The 16,643-nt window shown below is 43.4% G+C and overlaps 1 protein-coding gene across 2 annotated transcripts in view; it reads left to right on the top strand.

Annotated features, from left to right (window-relative positions):
* Positions 1-16,643, top strand: part of LOC149317722 (rho GTPase-activating protein 39-like) — a 244,710-nt gene that overhangs the window by 108,957 nt on the left and 119,110 nt on the right. For both annotated transcript variants that reach the window (XM_089518076.1, XM_089518075.1), the window contains exon 2: positions 11,161-11,595. In XM_089518076.1, coding sequence (XP_089374202.1) covers positions 11,161-11,595 — 435 coding nt within the window. The remainder of the gene's footprint in view (positions 1-11,160; positions 11,596-16,643) is intronic.

The raw sequence follows: 16,643 nt of genomic DNA, 5'->3' as shown, positions 1-16,643 counted from the left end.
ATAGGCTTTCAAATCAAAGTTTTTAAAGAATGACTTGGGTGGAAGAACAGAGAGCATGCTAATCAAATTTGCAGATGACACCAAATTTGGATGCGTGGCTAATACCCCAGAGGAGAGGATCAAAATTCAAAATGACCTGAAGAGATTAGAAAGCTGGGCCAAAACTAATTCCGGCAGTGGGAAATGTAAGGTACTGCACTTAGGCAGAAAAAATGAAATGCATAGATATAGGATGGGGGACACCTGTCTTGACAACACTACATGTGAAAGGGATCTAGGAGTCCAAATAGACTACAAGATGAACATGAGTCAGCAGTGTGATGCGGCAGCTAAAAAGCCCAATTCAATTCTAGGCTGTATCGGTATAGTGTCTAAATAAAGGGAAGTGATAGTTCCACTCTATTCTGCTTTGGTCAGGCCCCACCTGGAATACTGCATCCAGTTCTGGGCAAAACAATTCAAAAAGGATGTTGAGAAGCTGGGTGTGTCCAGAGGAGGGCCACCAAAATGGTGAAAGGTCTAGAAGCCATGCCTTATGAGGAGAGACTTAGGGCCTCTATAGACGGGCAGCTTAACGCTGACCCTTTGAGGCTTAGATGGAGGCCGTGGCAACCAGACGCTGCGGCTCCGAAATGATCAAAAAGAACCTGCATCCCAGCGGGTTCTTTTTGTGTCCCGGAAAGGGTGCCATAGGTGTGCTTGTGCGCCATTATGACATTGCTTCCACGGAGCACCATTTGGGCGCTGTGCTGCACGGACGTCATCATAAACCGCCGGTCTGTTGAGCCCCTTAGGGAGCTGGGTATGTTTAGCCTAGAGCAGAGAAGGTTAATCTGAAGAGGGCCTTTGAACTTTATGTTGGTGTTGTGGCTAACTTGGATTGGGGTTCTTTTTGCAGGGAAGAGGCAGCTGAAATTGCATGCTGTGGCTCTTCTGGCTAGTGAAATTCCCAAAGGGACACAACCACATGATCGCAATAAACTTTTCTGCAGGATGAGCAACCAGCACCAATCACTGAATGAAGACCCAAATGATTATGGTGATCCAATGGCTTTTGAAATCTGTGTGTAAATTTCTTTCTGGATTACATCTCCCAGAACCCACAACTAGCAAGGGAGCTATAGTACTCAGAAGTCATGTATAAAAGATCTGCTTGATTTCCAGAGTCCCAGATTGGTTCTGAATGCGATCCTGCTAATTCTATGGGAACCACCCAATGTGTTTGTGGGGTCTAAAGCATTATGCTGACACCATGACAATGACCCCATGGGAAAAGAGTTTCCACCATTTTACCATGATACCATCCTTTGTATACCTGCATGTGTTTGATTTTAGCTAGTAAGCAGGGTCAGGCCTGGTTAGTACTTGGGTGAGAGATCACTAGCTAGTACCAGGGGACTTTTAGCAGGTTTAGGAAAGAACCTGGTCTGAAACTGTAGAGACCCATGGTTGTCCATGCTGATGGCTCTAGGATCTGACCCAGTATAAAGACATCTTCTGTGTTCCTTAAAGGCAGCTTGGATCCCATGGATGCTCAGCTTGGAGCATTGGGAGCTGGTGCAGCCGTGTTGATCAAGAAGAGAAGGTTGTCTCATTTTCTTCCAGAACTTGTAGCAACCATGTAGAACTTGCACAAACAGCTGGCAGTTCTACTGGCTGCCCTCACTGTATTGGGAGGCACTTTGTTCTACTATCAGTATTAATAATAATGAATAATTGATAATGCTATTTGTAATGCACTACTGATACACGTGGTACTTTACAGAGTTACACCAGCAAAGCTAGCGAAAGACCTATTGTTTTATTCAATTAGGTTATTGCAAGACTCGTCACTGCAGGTAAATGCAAAAGAAAGGGTTTAGATTACAGCTACAAACCAGGTGTACATAGGCACACCATATGTTAAAGGCACTATCTTCCCCAGACACGGTTTTACAATCTGCAGGAGTTCTTGCAATAAATTTTGTTCTCATGCTCTGGGTGACGATGAACATAAAAACATTTTCTTAGTTTGACAGAAAATGAGTTGTGGCCAGACGTGCCAGAAACAGCTTGCTGAATATTCCTCTGCATTCAGAATAGATGAGAATGTGTAAGAACAAATGCTCTCAATCACCTGATCGTCACAAATGTACCAGAAAATGCTCTGATGAGCTTTTTGAGAGTATTTCAGAGCATACTAAATATGCATGGTTTGGTATCCCACTATAAAAAAGGCCTTTGGCAACACAAAATATGCTACATCATAAAAGTAGCTTCTAAAATGTGCTCTTTGGTAGATTTTTTAAAAAAATGAGACAAAGACATATATTTGGCTCTGAAATGTGTTGAGTATTTATTTTGTTTGTCTCAAACATCTGTTCTGGATAAATATGAGGAAGCACTTTTGAACCAGTTCAGACCATTGCTCTGTCTGGGCCATTACTGTCGCCTCTGACTGACCACTTTCTTTTTTGGGGGAAAAATCATTTTATTAAAACATAAAAAATACATGCATACATATTTTAACTATATATTTAAAACATACATACATAAACAACAACAGAACTGAAAACTATATACATTAAAAGACAACAAAAACAAATGGTGGTAACACTACTGACTTCATCCCACAATTTACTATACTTTGTTTAAATGATAGTATATTCATAGAATTAGATTCATTGAATCATACAGTTGGAAGAGATCCCAAGGGCCATCCAGTCCAACCCCATTCTGCCATGCAGGAACTCACAATCAAAGCATCCCTGATGATGGCCATCCAGCCTCTCTTTAAAGACCTCTGAAGAAGGAGACGCCATCATTCACTAAGGGAGTGTTCCACTTTCAAACAGCTCTCACTGTCAGGAACTTCGTCCTAATGTTTTGGTGGAACCTCTTTTCCTGTAGCTTGCACCTGTTGGTTCCGTGTTTCAGTCTCTGGAGCAGTAGAAAACAAACTTGCTCCATCCTCAGTATGACACCCCTTCAGGTACTTAAACAGGACTATCATATCACCCCTTAACCGTCTCTTTTCCAGGCTAAACATAGCTAGCTCCCCAAGTCTCTCCTCATAAGGCATGGTTTCCATACCTTCCACCATTTTAGTTGCCCTCCTCTGAACACGATCCAGCTTCTTTACACCCTTTTTGAATTGTGGTGCTGGACACTGTCCAAAGCAGAATAGACTATTATTTCCCTTCATCATGACACTACACATCTATTGATGCAGCCTAGAATCACATTGGCCTTTTTTAGCTGCCACATCTCATGTTCAACTTGTGGTATTCTAGGACTCCTACATCCCTTTCACATGTATTATTAAGCCAGGTGTTCCCCATGCTATATCTATGCATTTCATTTTTTTCTACCTAAATGCAGTATCTTGCTTCTATAGCATCTAAGATAAAACCTAAATGTATGACCCCCAACAAGACTATTTAAACCATCTCCAAGGATTCCCTAGTCCAACACTCAGACTTCACTGGGCTGAACCTTTTATTAAAAACAGCCATGACCTTTCCTCACCTGCAGCCTATATGAACAGAATTCAAAGTCAGATCTAACCAAGGCCAGCCAGTTTTGCTGTTCCAGCGTAACCAGTTCGATGCTGGAGTTGAAGCAATGTGTGATAGCCTAATGATCACATCCTCTTGCTAAGGGATGCGGGTCTGGCCCCTTTAGCGGGGGTCCCTTTCTGCTTAAGTATTCCCCCTTGCAGGTGTGAGAATATGTATTTGCAAAGCCCACAACTAGAGGAGAACTTGGGTGAGCCTGGCTTCTGACAGATCTGGCTGCAATTGGCAGGTGCCCATAAGAAAGGATTAGTTGGCTTATGCTGGAGACTAAATGTGATGTTGGTGACTGAGCAGCTTCAGGAGGCCTTCTTGTCATCTTTGGAGATCACAGAATCGGAGGTGTGGTGGGGCAGCAGTGTGGGTGAGATCTAAGCATGCTGCAAATATGAGCTGGATGAGCTGGGAGGTGTTTTTTTATTTTTAAAATAATTTTATTAAACAATTTAAAAGTTAAAATAATGCATCAGTTCCAGTGCATAATAAATGAGTTTTGTACATCAAATCACAATATCACAATAACAAAACAATTCAAAGATGAAGAAGAGTATATTATATTATTACATTTCAACTGCAACAAACCATATTATTAAAGTTATTATCTCTCTTTCTTTCCAGCTCTGTTTCCATTCAGTTCTTATCCTTTCTTTTTTCTTTCCTTCTACAATCCCCCTTCCAAATCTTCCTACAATTTCTCCACCCTTTATTCCTAACAATTTTCTCTTCTTGTATCCATCTCCTTTCCACTTATCCTTACCAAAACTCTCTTCCATTTTTCATCAATGAGCTGGGAGTTTTCAGATCCTTAGCTTACCCTGAGTTTACTTGGCATCCTTCAATGAGTTTCTGTCTCTGAGCCTTAAGCCCTAGTTCCCTGCCCACTCAGTTTGGGGGCAATAATATACTGACCCAAATCATTGCTTGGTTTGCTTGCGTGAATGCATGAAGAAGAGACAGAGAAAAAAGATGGTTATAAAAAGGAGGGGAGGAAGGGAAGAAGCCTTGTGGCACCTTTAACACTAACTGATTTGCTTTAGCCTGACATTTTGTGGTTTACTTGTTCTTCAGATGCATTGATGGAGTACAGTACAGTATTCCAGCCTGGGGTTTATACACGTACTCATATAGTTGGCAGGGGAAAACAGAAATTAGATTTCACTTTGATCGCATGTGCAGCACTGCTGTGTAACCATGCATATGTACCTAAGGCTTGAATATGGTGCTCCATCAACCCATCTGGGGGGAAAAGACTGTAAGTTATGAAAGCTCGTTCTAAAACAAATTGGTTAGTCTTAAAAGGATGCCTCCTTTCTTCATATCCTTTTTATACTGAATGTTATGGGGAACATCCTAATGGTATGAACTGTTTGACAGAAGAATATGCATCCTTGGGAAGTTGGTGGACTCTGTCTTTGGAGACTTTTTAAACAAGAATAGATGGCCATCTCCCAAGAGTGCTCTAGTTGTGCATTCCTGCTTGACTAGCTGGCACTGGGATCCCTTCCTGGTCTCTGAGAGATTGCTGTAAAGAATGTTGATGCATTTCTGGATTTCCTTCCATTTCACTATAAAAAGGATATGCAGGAAAGGGACATCCTTTTAAGACTAACAGTTTGTTTTAGCACAAGTTTCATAACACCCAAGCTTGCAAACAAGCTTGTAAAATGTGGGCTAGACAAGGTAACTGTTACGTGGATTTGTAACTGGTTGACCGGCCGAACACAAAGGGTGCTCAACAATGGCTCCTTTTCATCCTGGAGAGAAGTGACCAGTGGGATCCCACAGGGCTCTGTCCTGGGCCCAGTGCTATTCAACATCTTTATCAATGACTTGGAGGACAAAATTGGGGGCATACTTATCAAATTTGCAGATGACACCAAATTAGGAGGAATAGCTAATACTCCAGAGGACAGGATCAAAATTCAAAATGACCTGAATAGACTAGAAAGCTGGGCCAAAGCTAACAAAATGAAATTCAACACGGAGAAATGTAAGGTACTGCACTTAGGGCAGAAAAATGAAATGCACAGATAAAGGATGGGGGACACTTGGCTGAATGAGATTTATATGTGTGAAAGGGATCTAGGAGTCCAAGTAGACCACAAGTTGAACATGAGTCAACAGTGCAATGCGGCAGCTAACAAGGCCAATGCGATTTTAGGCTGCATCAATAGAAGTATAGTGTCTAGATCAAGAGAAGTCATAGTGACACTCTATTCTGCTCTGGTCAGGCCCCACCTGGAATATTGTGTCCAGTTCTGGGCACCACAATTTAAAAAGGACATTGAGAAACTGGAGCGTATGCAAAGGAGGGCGACTAAAATGGTGAAGGGTTTGGAAACCATGCCCTATGAGGAACGAGTCAGGGAGCTGGGGCTGTTTAGCCTGGAGAAAAGAAGGTTAAGAGATGATATGAGAGCCCTGTTTAAATATTGGAAGGGATATCAAAATGAGGCAGGAGCAAGCTTGTTTTCTGCTGCTCCAGAGACTAGGACCCGGAGCAATGGATGCAAGCTCCAGGAAAAGAGATTCCAGCTCAACATTAGGAGGAACTTGCTGACAGTAAGGGCTGTTCGACAGTGGAACAAACTCCCTCGAAGTGTAGTGGAGTCTCCCTCCTTGGAGGTCTTCAAACAGAGGCTGGATGGCCATCTGTCGGGGATGCTTTGATTTGGATTTCCTGCATGGCAGAATGGGGTTGGACTGGATGCTCCTTGCGGTCTCTTCCAACTCTACGATTCTATGATTCTACCCCTCCTGCTTTTCTAGTGAGTTTTGGCAAACAATACAGGTGTCTGCCGTACCTGAGCTTGAATACATTGTCAGTCAAGCCTCTTGGCTTGCATAGGACTTCACTGGAAGCTTTGAAATGTGAGGAAGGGTGAAGCAGACCTGAAATCAGGAGGGAGGAGGCTTGCTGTGACTCTATGATTATATGAAGAAAGCTATTGAAATCCATGTTGCATAGATATGCTTGAAGCCATTGCCCTTTACTATGGATCCAGTTAAGAAAGAAGACTAAAACAAGACTGTTCTGATGATGGACCAGCCTTGCAGTGGTGAATAAGGAAAAGTACTTTGTAGTTTTGTAGCACCTTCAGAGTTCTCCCACTGTCTCAGTCACCCATACAAACAGGGGCTCTTCAGATGTGATTTTATTTTATTTAAAAAACCCAGCATTTCCCCCCTTTGCTCCAAAATAAGGTATTGATGAATTTCTGCCTTTCAGTGCCATTTCTCAGAGATCTCCCTCTGCCCTACAAGATTCTTGACTTCCTCTCTATTGTTCTTTTCCTCATCTGGAGGAAAAGAACAAACATGTGCTGTTTGTGGTAGGACTTTTCTGCACAAACATTATGCAATGAACCATAACCCTGTGAAGCCGGTAAGTGTTGTCTCTGTGCTGCAGATGGGCAGAGTCAGGCCGAGATTTGACAGGAGAATATCCTGGTTTACAAAGTCTGAATTGGACAATATGCGTCTTCACGTTGTCTGGCTAAAGCTTAGAAATTTCACATTTTTAAAGGACAATTCCCAGAGTCTCCCAGCCAGCATGGCACTGATGGGGATGGCAAATGACCGCTGCAGGTTATCTGGGAGGGAGAAGAGAACCGGGAAGATCCTTTCCTCCTTACTATGCGTACGCCCATCTGGTTTGTAGTTCAGGCTTTCTTTAGTGAAGATCCTCCTTCCTCAGACATGTCCCTTAATTTTTCAAATTATTTATTATTTTTCAAAGCCAGGCAATATTAATAATGCATGGATAATTATGAATAAAAAGGCAGCAGTATAGATATCTGTGCCAACTTGCCAAAGGTAAATTATTTTTCATGCAGTTTTCTTAGCCCAGCTTTGATAGTGGTTTTGAGGAGGCTGAATTCTGCAAAATGAAGATAATAGTCCTTTGCTTGGCAAGAGACCACACCGGTTTTAAGGTGTTTTAAAAAAGTTCACAAGGGGCTTTGAAGAAGAAGGCAGCAAAACCACCTGCTCATCTTTGTGGCATCCTTTTAAGACACAGTGGGCTGTATTTCTAAGTTTTGGGGCAACATCAGTCTTCAGGAGCAGCTTAGCTGATAACTGCACTACCGTTGGGAGGGATAAGTTGAGGGCAGGTTTTGGGCCAAAATTATGGATTTTTATATTAGTTGTTGATAAGTCAATGGTAAAACCTAGGGGCTTGTAAAAGATGAAGGAAAGGAAAATGATGCCTAAGAACTTACAATATTCCAGCAGGCATAACTGTTTGTGCTCACTCTCAAGGCAAAATAGACAAGGAGCTATGGTAAATTGTATCTGTACAACATGTGAGGAAGGCTGCCAGGCAGAGGTGGGGTTAAGAAGATGCACACCTGTCAAAAAGGATGAAAAGGCAAAGCAAAGGAAATGGCTACGATCTTAGTAGCGATTGCTGCCTTCAACTTTATTGTGATAACTTCAACCCAGAAAAGCTGATAAACATACTCCAAGTATTCAAATTATTCATATCCTTCAAAGCCCAATTCCTCTCAATGCTCCTTTGAAGACAAGTGCCAAAAAGCTGCCGTCACCACCATTTCCCCACCTAGGCATTCATAAAGGTCAGAAGTGGTGCCATGCCAGACAGAATGGGGGGGGGGGGGATCAGTGCTCTCAGGATGGACTAAACTCTCACCTTTTGCCACTCCATTGGGCAGATGCATCGATATTATATAACTATATTTCCCCATATACCCCAAAGGCTGTCCAGTCTTGGAAGCTATCCTGTCCAGTCTTGGAAGCTAAGCAAGTCAGTCCTTTTAGTACTTGGATAGGAGACCGCCAAGGAATACCAGGGGCTGCCAGCTCTATTTAAGAGGAACTGGCAAAACCACTTCTTGAGGATTTCTTGCCTAAGAAAATCCTATGAAGTTCGTGGGGTCACCATACGTCAACAGGCAACTTGAAGGCACATGCACATAAGCACTTTCCAAAATGTTTTCTTGAAGTGTGTGCGTTTGTGTTAGAGAGAGAGTATGTGTGTTGCTCGTGATGTTCTCTAGGATTTCTGTGACCAGATGTTCTGACCAAGAACTGTAAAGCCTAGTCCTGCCCCTTCTCCTCGCCCACACCTTACTTCAAGCTTTTGAAGGGCCCGTTGCATCTTTGCTGCCCATCTGCACAGCAGCTGCTGCGGAAGCAGGCTGCTTTCACAAAATGTTTTATTTCTTGCTTCTGTTCAGCAATGGGGGGACGTGGCAACATGACCTGCATAATTCCCTTTAAATGCTAGGAGTGTCTTTTTGTTGGTTTGATTTTTAAATGTGGCTTTGGAAATGTGTCTTCCACAGTTTCCTGACTGTGGGGTGATGGTGGTGAAAGGACTTTTTTTCAGTCCCTGAGAGACCAGCTTCCTTTTCTTTATGGGGAAAAGTAAAAATTTAAAAAGTAGGCAAATGGTAATTGCTCTTTGCATATGTTCTCTAGGTCAAGATAGTGTGCTCATGGGAATCACAACTTAAAGATGCTGATTTCTGAAACTAGTGCACTAGTGTTGAGGAGGGTGGTAGAGAAAGGGGATAAAAATGATGTCCAAGAAGACAATCATAGAAAGGTAACCCCATGCAATATACTGCCAAATAGCCTGCAGACAACTGCTAAATGTGGCTAGCCAGATATCTGGAAGTCTCCTGTGGGAGCCAGCGTGGTACAGTCAGCCCTCTTTATCCACAGATTTTTTATGCACGGATTCAAGCATCCGTGGCTTGAAGATATTTGAAAAATATAGAAATTCCAAAAAACAAACTTTGATAAATGTTACTGTATCTAATGGGACTTGATCACTCATTGATTTTGGTATCCATGGGGGTCCTGGAACCAAACCCCAGAGTGGATAACAAGGGCCCATTTTGTATTGGTTTGAGTATTGGACTAGGACTCGCAAAAGACCAAGGTCAAAATCCCTGCTCAGATGTGGAAACCCACTGGGTGACTTTGGGCTAGCCACATTCTCTCAACCCTAAAGAAAGGCAATGGCAAACCCTCTCTTGACATACCTTGGTAAGAAAACCCTGTGATACGGTCACTTTAGGGTCACCATAAGTCAAAAATGACTTGGAGGCTCACAACAATAGCAACAAGAATGACAATTGTATTAGGTTTGCCATAAATTGGAAACAACTTGAAGGCACACAGCAACAACAACAATTCATCTCCAAGCAAAGGTCAAGACTTTCCTGTTCAGACCAAACAAAGTCATTCATATAAGAAGCTTGTTTAAACCAAGTCAGACCTTTGGTCTTCTAGCCTAATATTGCCGACAACTTTCCAGTGTTTCAGGTGGATGTGTTTTTCACCTCTTCTGGCAAATAGTGTTGAGTCCACTCTTGTGTGTCTCCTGTAGCTTTTTACCAACTTCAGTACTTCCCTGATAGATCTAGGTCATTCTCAACATAAATCATGGAATGTGGGTCAAAGTAAGTGGGATGCATGCCTGGTTTACATGTTTTCATTGTAACACCTAGTGTGGTCCATTGTGTGGGTGTGGTGTTGTTAAAAATAGCTATGGGAAATGACCAGTTTCAGCAGAGAAATGGCAGGACTGCTGTACCATTTCCCAAGACTGTTATATCATTTATGCCCTCAAAATTGTCCTCCACAAGTTGTGCATTACCCCTGCAAGGGGGAAAAATTGAGCAAATCCTATCTCTTTTCATTGTGGGTATAAAATTAGGTTGGTGTCATTTTGAGCAGAGAGGTATTTTGTGTGTGTGTGTGTGTAGTTGTGTAGGAGGAAGGGTTCAGCAGCCCTTCTGCTCCATATCATCACCTCCAAAGGTGTTTTCCAATGAAATAAAATTAATCTGTTGGGCCATATCTCCCTTGTAGCATTTGCTCTTCATGGAACAGTATGTGGATATATTTCTTAGCCCAGTGTAGTATTATAATGCACGATTTAAGGGCTTTAGCTCTTCATACTGAACATCTTACATGCCCATTGTTGGTTTTGGACATCAGTGTACTTACTTTTTATTCATGTAAAGTACTGTATTCCAGGTAAAATGTTGGTCTCAGTTATGTTGTAGTTCATTAAACAGAATACTCTTTAAAAGGTGCTTCCTGGGTACTATTTGTCTTCTAAGGCTAAGCTATTCTGGACCTGGACCTCATACTAGAAAGATGGGTACTCCCAGAGCCCTTGCTTTGTGTTCTTGTGAGAGTCTGCATTATCTGCAGAGCCTGATGAAAATGGTTCATTTGGAACAATTGCTGCAGGCCCTTCATAGTCTATGGGCTCTGTACTGAAGGAAAAACAGTTTAAGCTTTCTTCTTCTTCTGTCCCATCCACTTTCTCGAACTCCTAGTGTTTCCAGTAACATGTGTATAGCAAGTAAATAAAATGCATGGGGATCGGCTTTTAGTCACTTTCAACTTACAGTGTTTTTTTAACAGCTATATTTCCTCAACCTCCATAACCTGGTCATGGTGGTGGCGGTAGTGGTTTTTGTTGTCGTTGTGTGCCTTCAAGTCATTTATGGCTTATGGCAACTCTAAGGTGAATCTGTCATCGGGTTTTCTAGGCAAGATTTGTTCATACAGTGACAAATACAGGCGTCTCAGTGTTCCTCTCTGTGTTTTCTCTCTCCAGGCTAGAATGGGTGGAAATCATAGAGCCTCGGACGCGGGAGCGCATGTACGCCAATCTGATCACGGGGGAGTGCGTCTGGGACCCCCCTCCCGGCGTCCGCATCAAGCGTACCAACGAGAACCAGTGGTGGGAGCTCTTCGACCCCAACACCTCCCGCTTCTACTATTACAATGCCACCACCCAGCGGACAGTGTGGCACCGGCCCCAGAACTGTGACATCATCCCGCTGGCCAAGCTCCAGACCCTGAAGCAAAATACTGAGTCTCCCCGGGCCTCCACTGAGAACAGCCCCGGGCGCAGCAGCAATGTCAGCCGGGAAGGCAGCACCAGCTCCTCCCTGGAGCAAGAGCTGGAGACTGGGGAGAAGGGGCAGGAGCAGAACCGGCCAAACCGCCAGCCCTCTCAGTTCGCCACCGTCAAAGAAGAAACGGAAAGGTAATACAGAGAGTGGGTCTGGAGAGGCAAGGCTCTGAAGGCCTCATTGGCTTAGTGTTGTCATTATTATCGTTGTTCTTGCCATACTTATTGCTATCGCCATTACTTATATCAGGCTGGGGCAACTGTGTGGGCGCCAGAGACCTATTTCCATCCCTTTCCCACAACAAACCAAAATATCTCTGATTTCCTCTGGAACCCCTCTCAGAATGGCAACAGTGAGTTGCCTCACTGCCTGTCACCATTTTGAGAGGGTCTGCAGAAGGAACTTGAGACATTTGTGGGTAGTGATGGGTAGTATTGTGGTAGTGAGGTGGGTATTTTCACATGTTGGGGAGATTCTGTGTAGTTTTGGGGTAATAACTGCCTGAAATCCACCCTGATTTGTTTTTAATGGTATGAATTGGTGGGGGACTTCAGGCTGCACCCACTGGCTGCACTATGCCAATTTTTGTGGGGGATCCGTTCTGGACCCCCCGCAAAATGAAAACTCACATGTATTTAAGCCCCATGGGCTTGAATGGGGCACGCCCCCATGAGTGTGCGGGAGGCGTGTGCTGTGGGGCATGCTCCATTGGAGTTAACGGATGTTGCCCCTCTGTGTACAAGCAAGAACACGGATCTCAGGTCCGTGAGAAATTAGGGGTGACTGTACTTGCCTTTTTCCTGAAACTGGCATTCCATCAGTTTTCAAATTATATAGTTAAAACATACCAACTTAAACAAATAAAATGAATTTGATTATTAACAACACTAAATATGTAATTAAAATGTTTAAAAAGCCATCTTGCATGCTAGCAGAAGGACAGCAAGGAAGGGGCCATTCTAGCCTCTCGAGGAAGGGAGTTCCAGAGCTGAAAGGCAAGCACCGAGACATTGTCAGTTTCTGTTTCCAAAGAGATAGCCATGTTAGTCTACTTCAGTATAAGAAAAGAAAGGCAGAATGGGAGAAAGAAGAGGCCTGGTGGCATCTTTAATAATAAATTCCTGATGTCAGTAGAATATATTGCTTTGGAGAGTGGTGGAACCTCCTTCTTTGAAGGTTTTTAAACAGAGGCTGGATGGCCATCGATCAAGAGTGCTTTGATTGTGTCTCTTCCAACTCTATGATTCTATAATTCTATGATTCCTTCTTGGCAAAATGGGGTTGGATTGGATGGCCCTCTTTCAGCTCTGTGATTGTATGAGCCAATGATTTTGGCAAAAGGTTGCAGAGGTAGACCATATGTTGACTGTAATTTATTATTTCCCCCCCACATTTTATGATGATACCTTTATTAGACCAACCAACCAACCCCAAAAAACCCCCAACCCAAATAGCACACTAGTTTTTGAAGCCTATGAGCTTTCTTGGTGGTGAAATATATATAATAAAGCCCTACATGGCTTGGGCCCGAGTTACTTGAGGGACCGCATCTCCCCATATAATCTGCCCCGCACACTCAGAACAACTGGGAAGAACTTGCAGGAAATTCCATCATCTAAATACACTACTACATCCCAGAGGGCCTTCTCAGTAGCGGCCCCAAAAATCTGGAACAGTCCTCCCGAGGAACTCCACCTGATCACCCCTCTAGAAACATTCACAAAGAGGCTAAAAACTTTCCTCTGAGTTCTGTCAAGCCTTCCCCTCTGGAAAATGAACTCGTGTACTTTGATCCCATCAACTTCCTGGCTCACCCTTTTGAATGATTGTTTTAGATTTGTATATTGTATTGTGTTATTGGTTTTATCTATTTTGTGATGTGTTTGTAAGTGGTTTTAAATTTTGTGTACACCGCTTTGATCTTTTGGAAAAGCGGTATAAAAATAAAATGTATTATTATGATGATTAAATATGAAAGGTTGTGAAGTAGTAGAAGTAGAATGCAGGGGAAGGAAACTGACGCTGTTGGTGTTACATCACCTACACTTTTGAAGTGGGATATAGTCTGGGAAATATTTGTAGGCAAAAAAGCCAAGCCCCATCTGTAAGCTGGCCAGCCTGGGAACAAAGGCAGTAAAACAGGCTGTAAAGTTTGGCTTTTGTGAATTGCAGTCCACTTCTTCAAATGTATTGATGGAATGCAGTCTTGAAGCCACAGGCATTTTAAGCACAGTTACAGTTGCAGGAGTGCTGCCAGACTGTAATGCGATACAGAAAGATGTAGACTGTGGACACACAATCGCTGACCTTCAGGTAACTGTTCTGGGACAAAGAAGAAAAAATTCAAAAGAAAAGAAAAAGAAACGAATGAATTGGGATATATTTAAAAGTTCCAGTCAACTAACAAAGGAATGAACAGGCTTTATTTTGGTACACTGCATATATTAATGCACCAGTATGCATCACAAACATAACAAAACTATTCTCAGATGCATCATTTACTTCATAGAATCATAGAATCATAGAGTTGGAAGAGACTACAAGGGCCATCCAGTCCAACCCCATTCTGCCATGCAGGAACTCTCAATCAAAGCATCCCTGTCAGATCGCCATCCAGCCTCTGCTTAAAGACCTCCAAGGAAGGAGACTCCACTACTCTCCGAGGAAGAATGTTTCACTGTCGAACAGCCCTTACTGTCGGGAAGTTCCTCCTATCGTGGAGCTGGAATCTCTTTTCCTGTAGCTTGCATTCATTGTTCCTGGTCCTAGTCTCTGGAGCAGCAGGAAACAAGCTTGCTTCTGCCTCAATTTGATATCCCTTCAAATATTTAAACAGGGCTATTATATCACCTCTTAACTTTCTCTTTTTCAGGCCAAACATTCCCAGCTTCCTAAGCTGTTCCTCATAGGGAGGTTTCTAGAACCTCCACCATTTTGGTCACCCTCCAGTTTCCCAACATCTTTTTTGAATTGTGGTGCCCAGGACTGGAAACAGTATTCCAGGTGGGGCCTGACCAAAGCAGAATAGAGTGGCACTAGTAATTCCCTTGATCTAGACACTATACTTCTATTGATGCAGCCTAAAATCGCATTGGCCTCTGAATTTCTTTCAAGTCCTGTTTGCCAGCCGTCAAAGATTCCAAGGATTTTTGGAATCCAGCTCTTATCTGGGTTCGCACCTACTTGTCTCTGATTTGGCACATAAGCTGCATTTGCTGGCTGGCCCTGGCTGCTGTGCAAACATGGGCAGAGTTTCAGCCTCAGTGCAAAGAGTTAACTGGAATGTGAACCGGAGGCACTAATCCGATATGCAGATGGCCCTGGCTTTTCCCTTCCCTCCTCCCTGCATGCTCGGGTAGTTTCATGAAGTATGCAAGGAGGAGGCAAATGGTATTTGCTTCCCCTCTGCATGGCATGGTCTCCTCCCTTACTTGCTCTGGCCAGTGCAGGCCTGGCAGGTGCTTCGAAGTTCTGCCTGCCTCCGGGTGCCCTTGTTTGCAGATGGCTTGTGAGCCAGTAATTCTGCAAAGCAGGTGACAGTGTCTCATGCAGGATGGGAAGAGAGCGAGAGAAAATCCGGAGTGGATTTCTGGAGGAAACCTCCTCTTTCCTGAGAAATGGCTAGTGAAACCGCTAGTTCTTGGCAGGGGGTTGAGGAGAGAGGAGAGGATAGAAGGCGTGTATCTCGTTGCTAATTTGAGTGAGAGGTCAGCTTCTTAGCGGCACAATCCACTCGAGGCTGCACACACTGATCATTAATATAATTAATAATAGCAATTAGCAGATCGGTGTCAGTAGTAATTAAAGATCAGCTGGGAGGAGGTAACAGGTGGCTTTCCGCTGGGGTCTCCCCCTACTTCTAATGCTGTTGTAACGGTTCCTTTAATTACATTTGCAGAAGTGTGTGTTGCGCCCAAGGCAACAGCAGAGTTAATCTCACAGGGCAGGTGAAAGGGCGCAACTTGGTGCAAGTGAAGGGTTGGCAGAGAATCTGTCCAGCTGTGCCAAGTTGCTTTTGGAAAGTGGAAGAGTACAGGAGGCATGAAGCCAACACCCTCCTCCAAAATAGAGAAGCAACAGAAGAAGCATGCGGTTGGGAGCGTAGGTCAAAACGTGCATACACAAGCTGCCTCTTACAAGACACAGATACCTTTAGGGCAATTTCCACTTCAGTGTGGTGATGGGGTTCTGAAGAACAAAAAACGAATGGACTCCAGATATCACACAAAGGCCTGTCGGCTGTCATGTAGGATCCAGTGCAGATAGATTGTTTGAACCAGAAAACAGGTTTCTGATGGACAGAAATCTATTTTTAATAGTGGCAAGTTGCTACCTTGGTCAGTCTTTAATTCCTACCCCTCCCCATAAGTAACTCCTAGAGATGTATGCAGGGAGATCTTGTAGCATCTTTGAGAGTAACTGTGTGACAGAAGTTGTACTGTAAGCTTTCATAAACTTTAGTCTACTTCCTCAAATGCAAAGATAACAGGTCTGTGAAAACTTATGCTACCACTTATTTTGCACAGTCTCAATGTTGCCACAAGATCCCTTTGCAAACTGATATTCTGGACTAACACAGCCATACCTCTGAATTCTAGCTCTTGGAGTTGTGTTCGCCTTTGCAGCCCTGCCTTTTAATCTGGCCACTAGATTGTGATGTGTGCAAATAGTTCTCTCTTTTGGGGGATCTAACATCATTAGAACCTCCAGTGCTGAAGAAGAAAGAGTTATACACGCATACATACAAACATGTATGTATACCGTTATTTGTGTGCATGAGTTTTCCTGTTGAATGCCTGAACACCTTTCCCACTTTGCCTACTAGAATAACAGAACATCTAATATATTTTTGGAGAGTCTTGTTGTAGACACAGAATTGTTTGCAGATGGCGGGAGAGGGACTGAGGGGGGGGGATCTGCTCTTGCCCTTAGTGTCTCCAAATGGGTCCTGCCCATGCAATATTTCTGCTGGGTTTTCTCTCTCTTTGCATCAAGCCGAGTTCTGCTTAGCAAGTTAAGCGGAAATCTTTCTTCTAATTGCTCCTTCGCCAAGTTCAGAACTAAGGTCAGCGTCTCTCCGAGGCCTGGTTTGAGACAAATTAAACCCATGGGAAATTATCTGGTTCTGCGTAGCCAAAAAAGTGACTGCTTTTGCCTATAATATATACTCATACATATACAT

Source organism: Sceloporus occidentalis, unplaced genomic scaffold, assembly GCF_023333645.1.
Source record: "Sceloporus occidentalis isolate IW3139 unplaced genomic scaffold, rSceOcc1.0.p SCAF_3, whole genome shotgun sequence".
Classification (NCBI taxonomy): Eukaryota; Metazoa; Chordata; class Lepidosauria; order Squamata; family Phrynosomatidae; genus Sceloporus; species Sceloporus occidentalis.
This window is presented reverse-complemented; position numbering and strand designations above follow the sequence as displayed.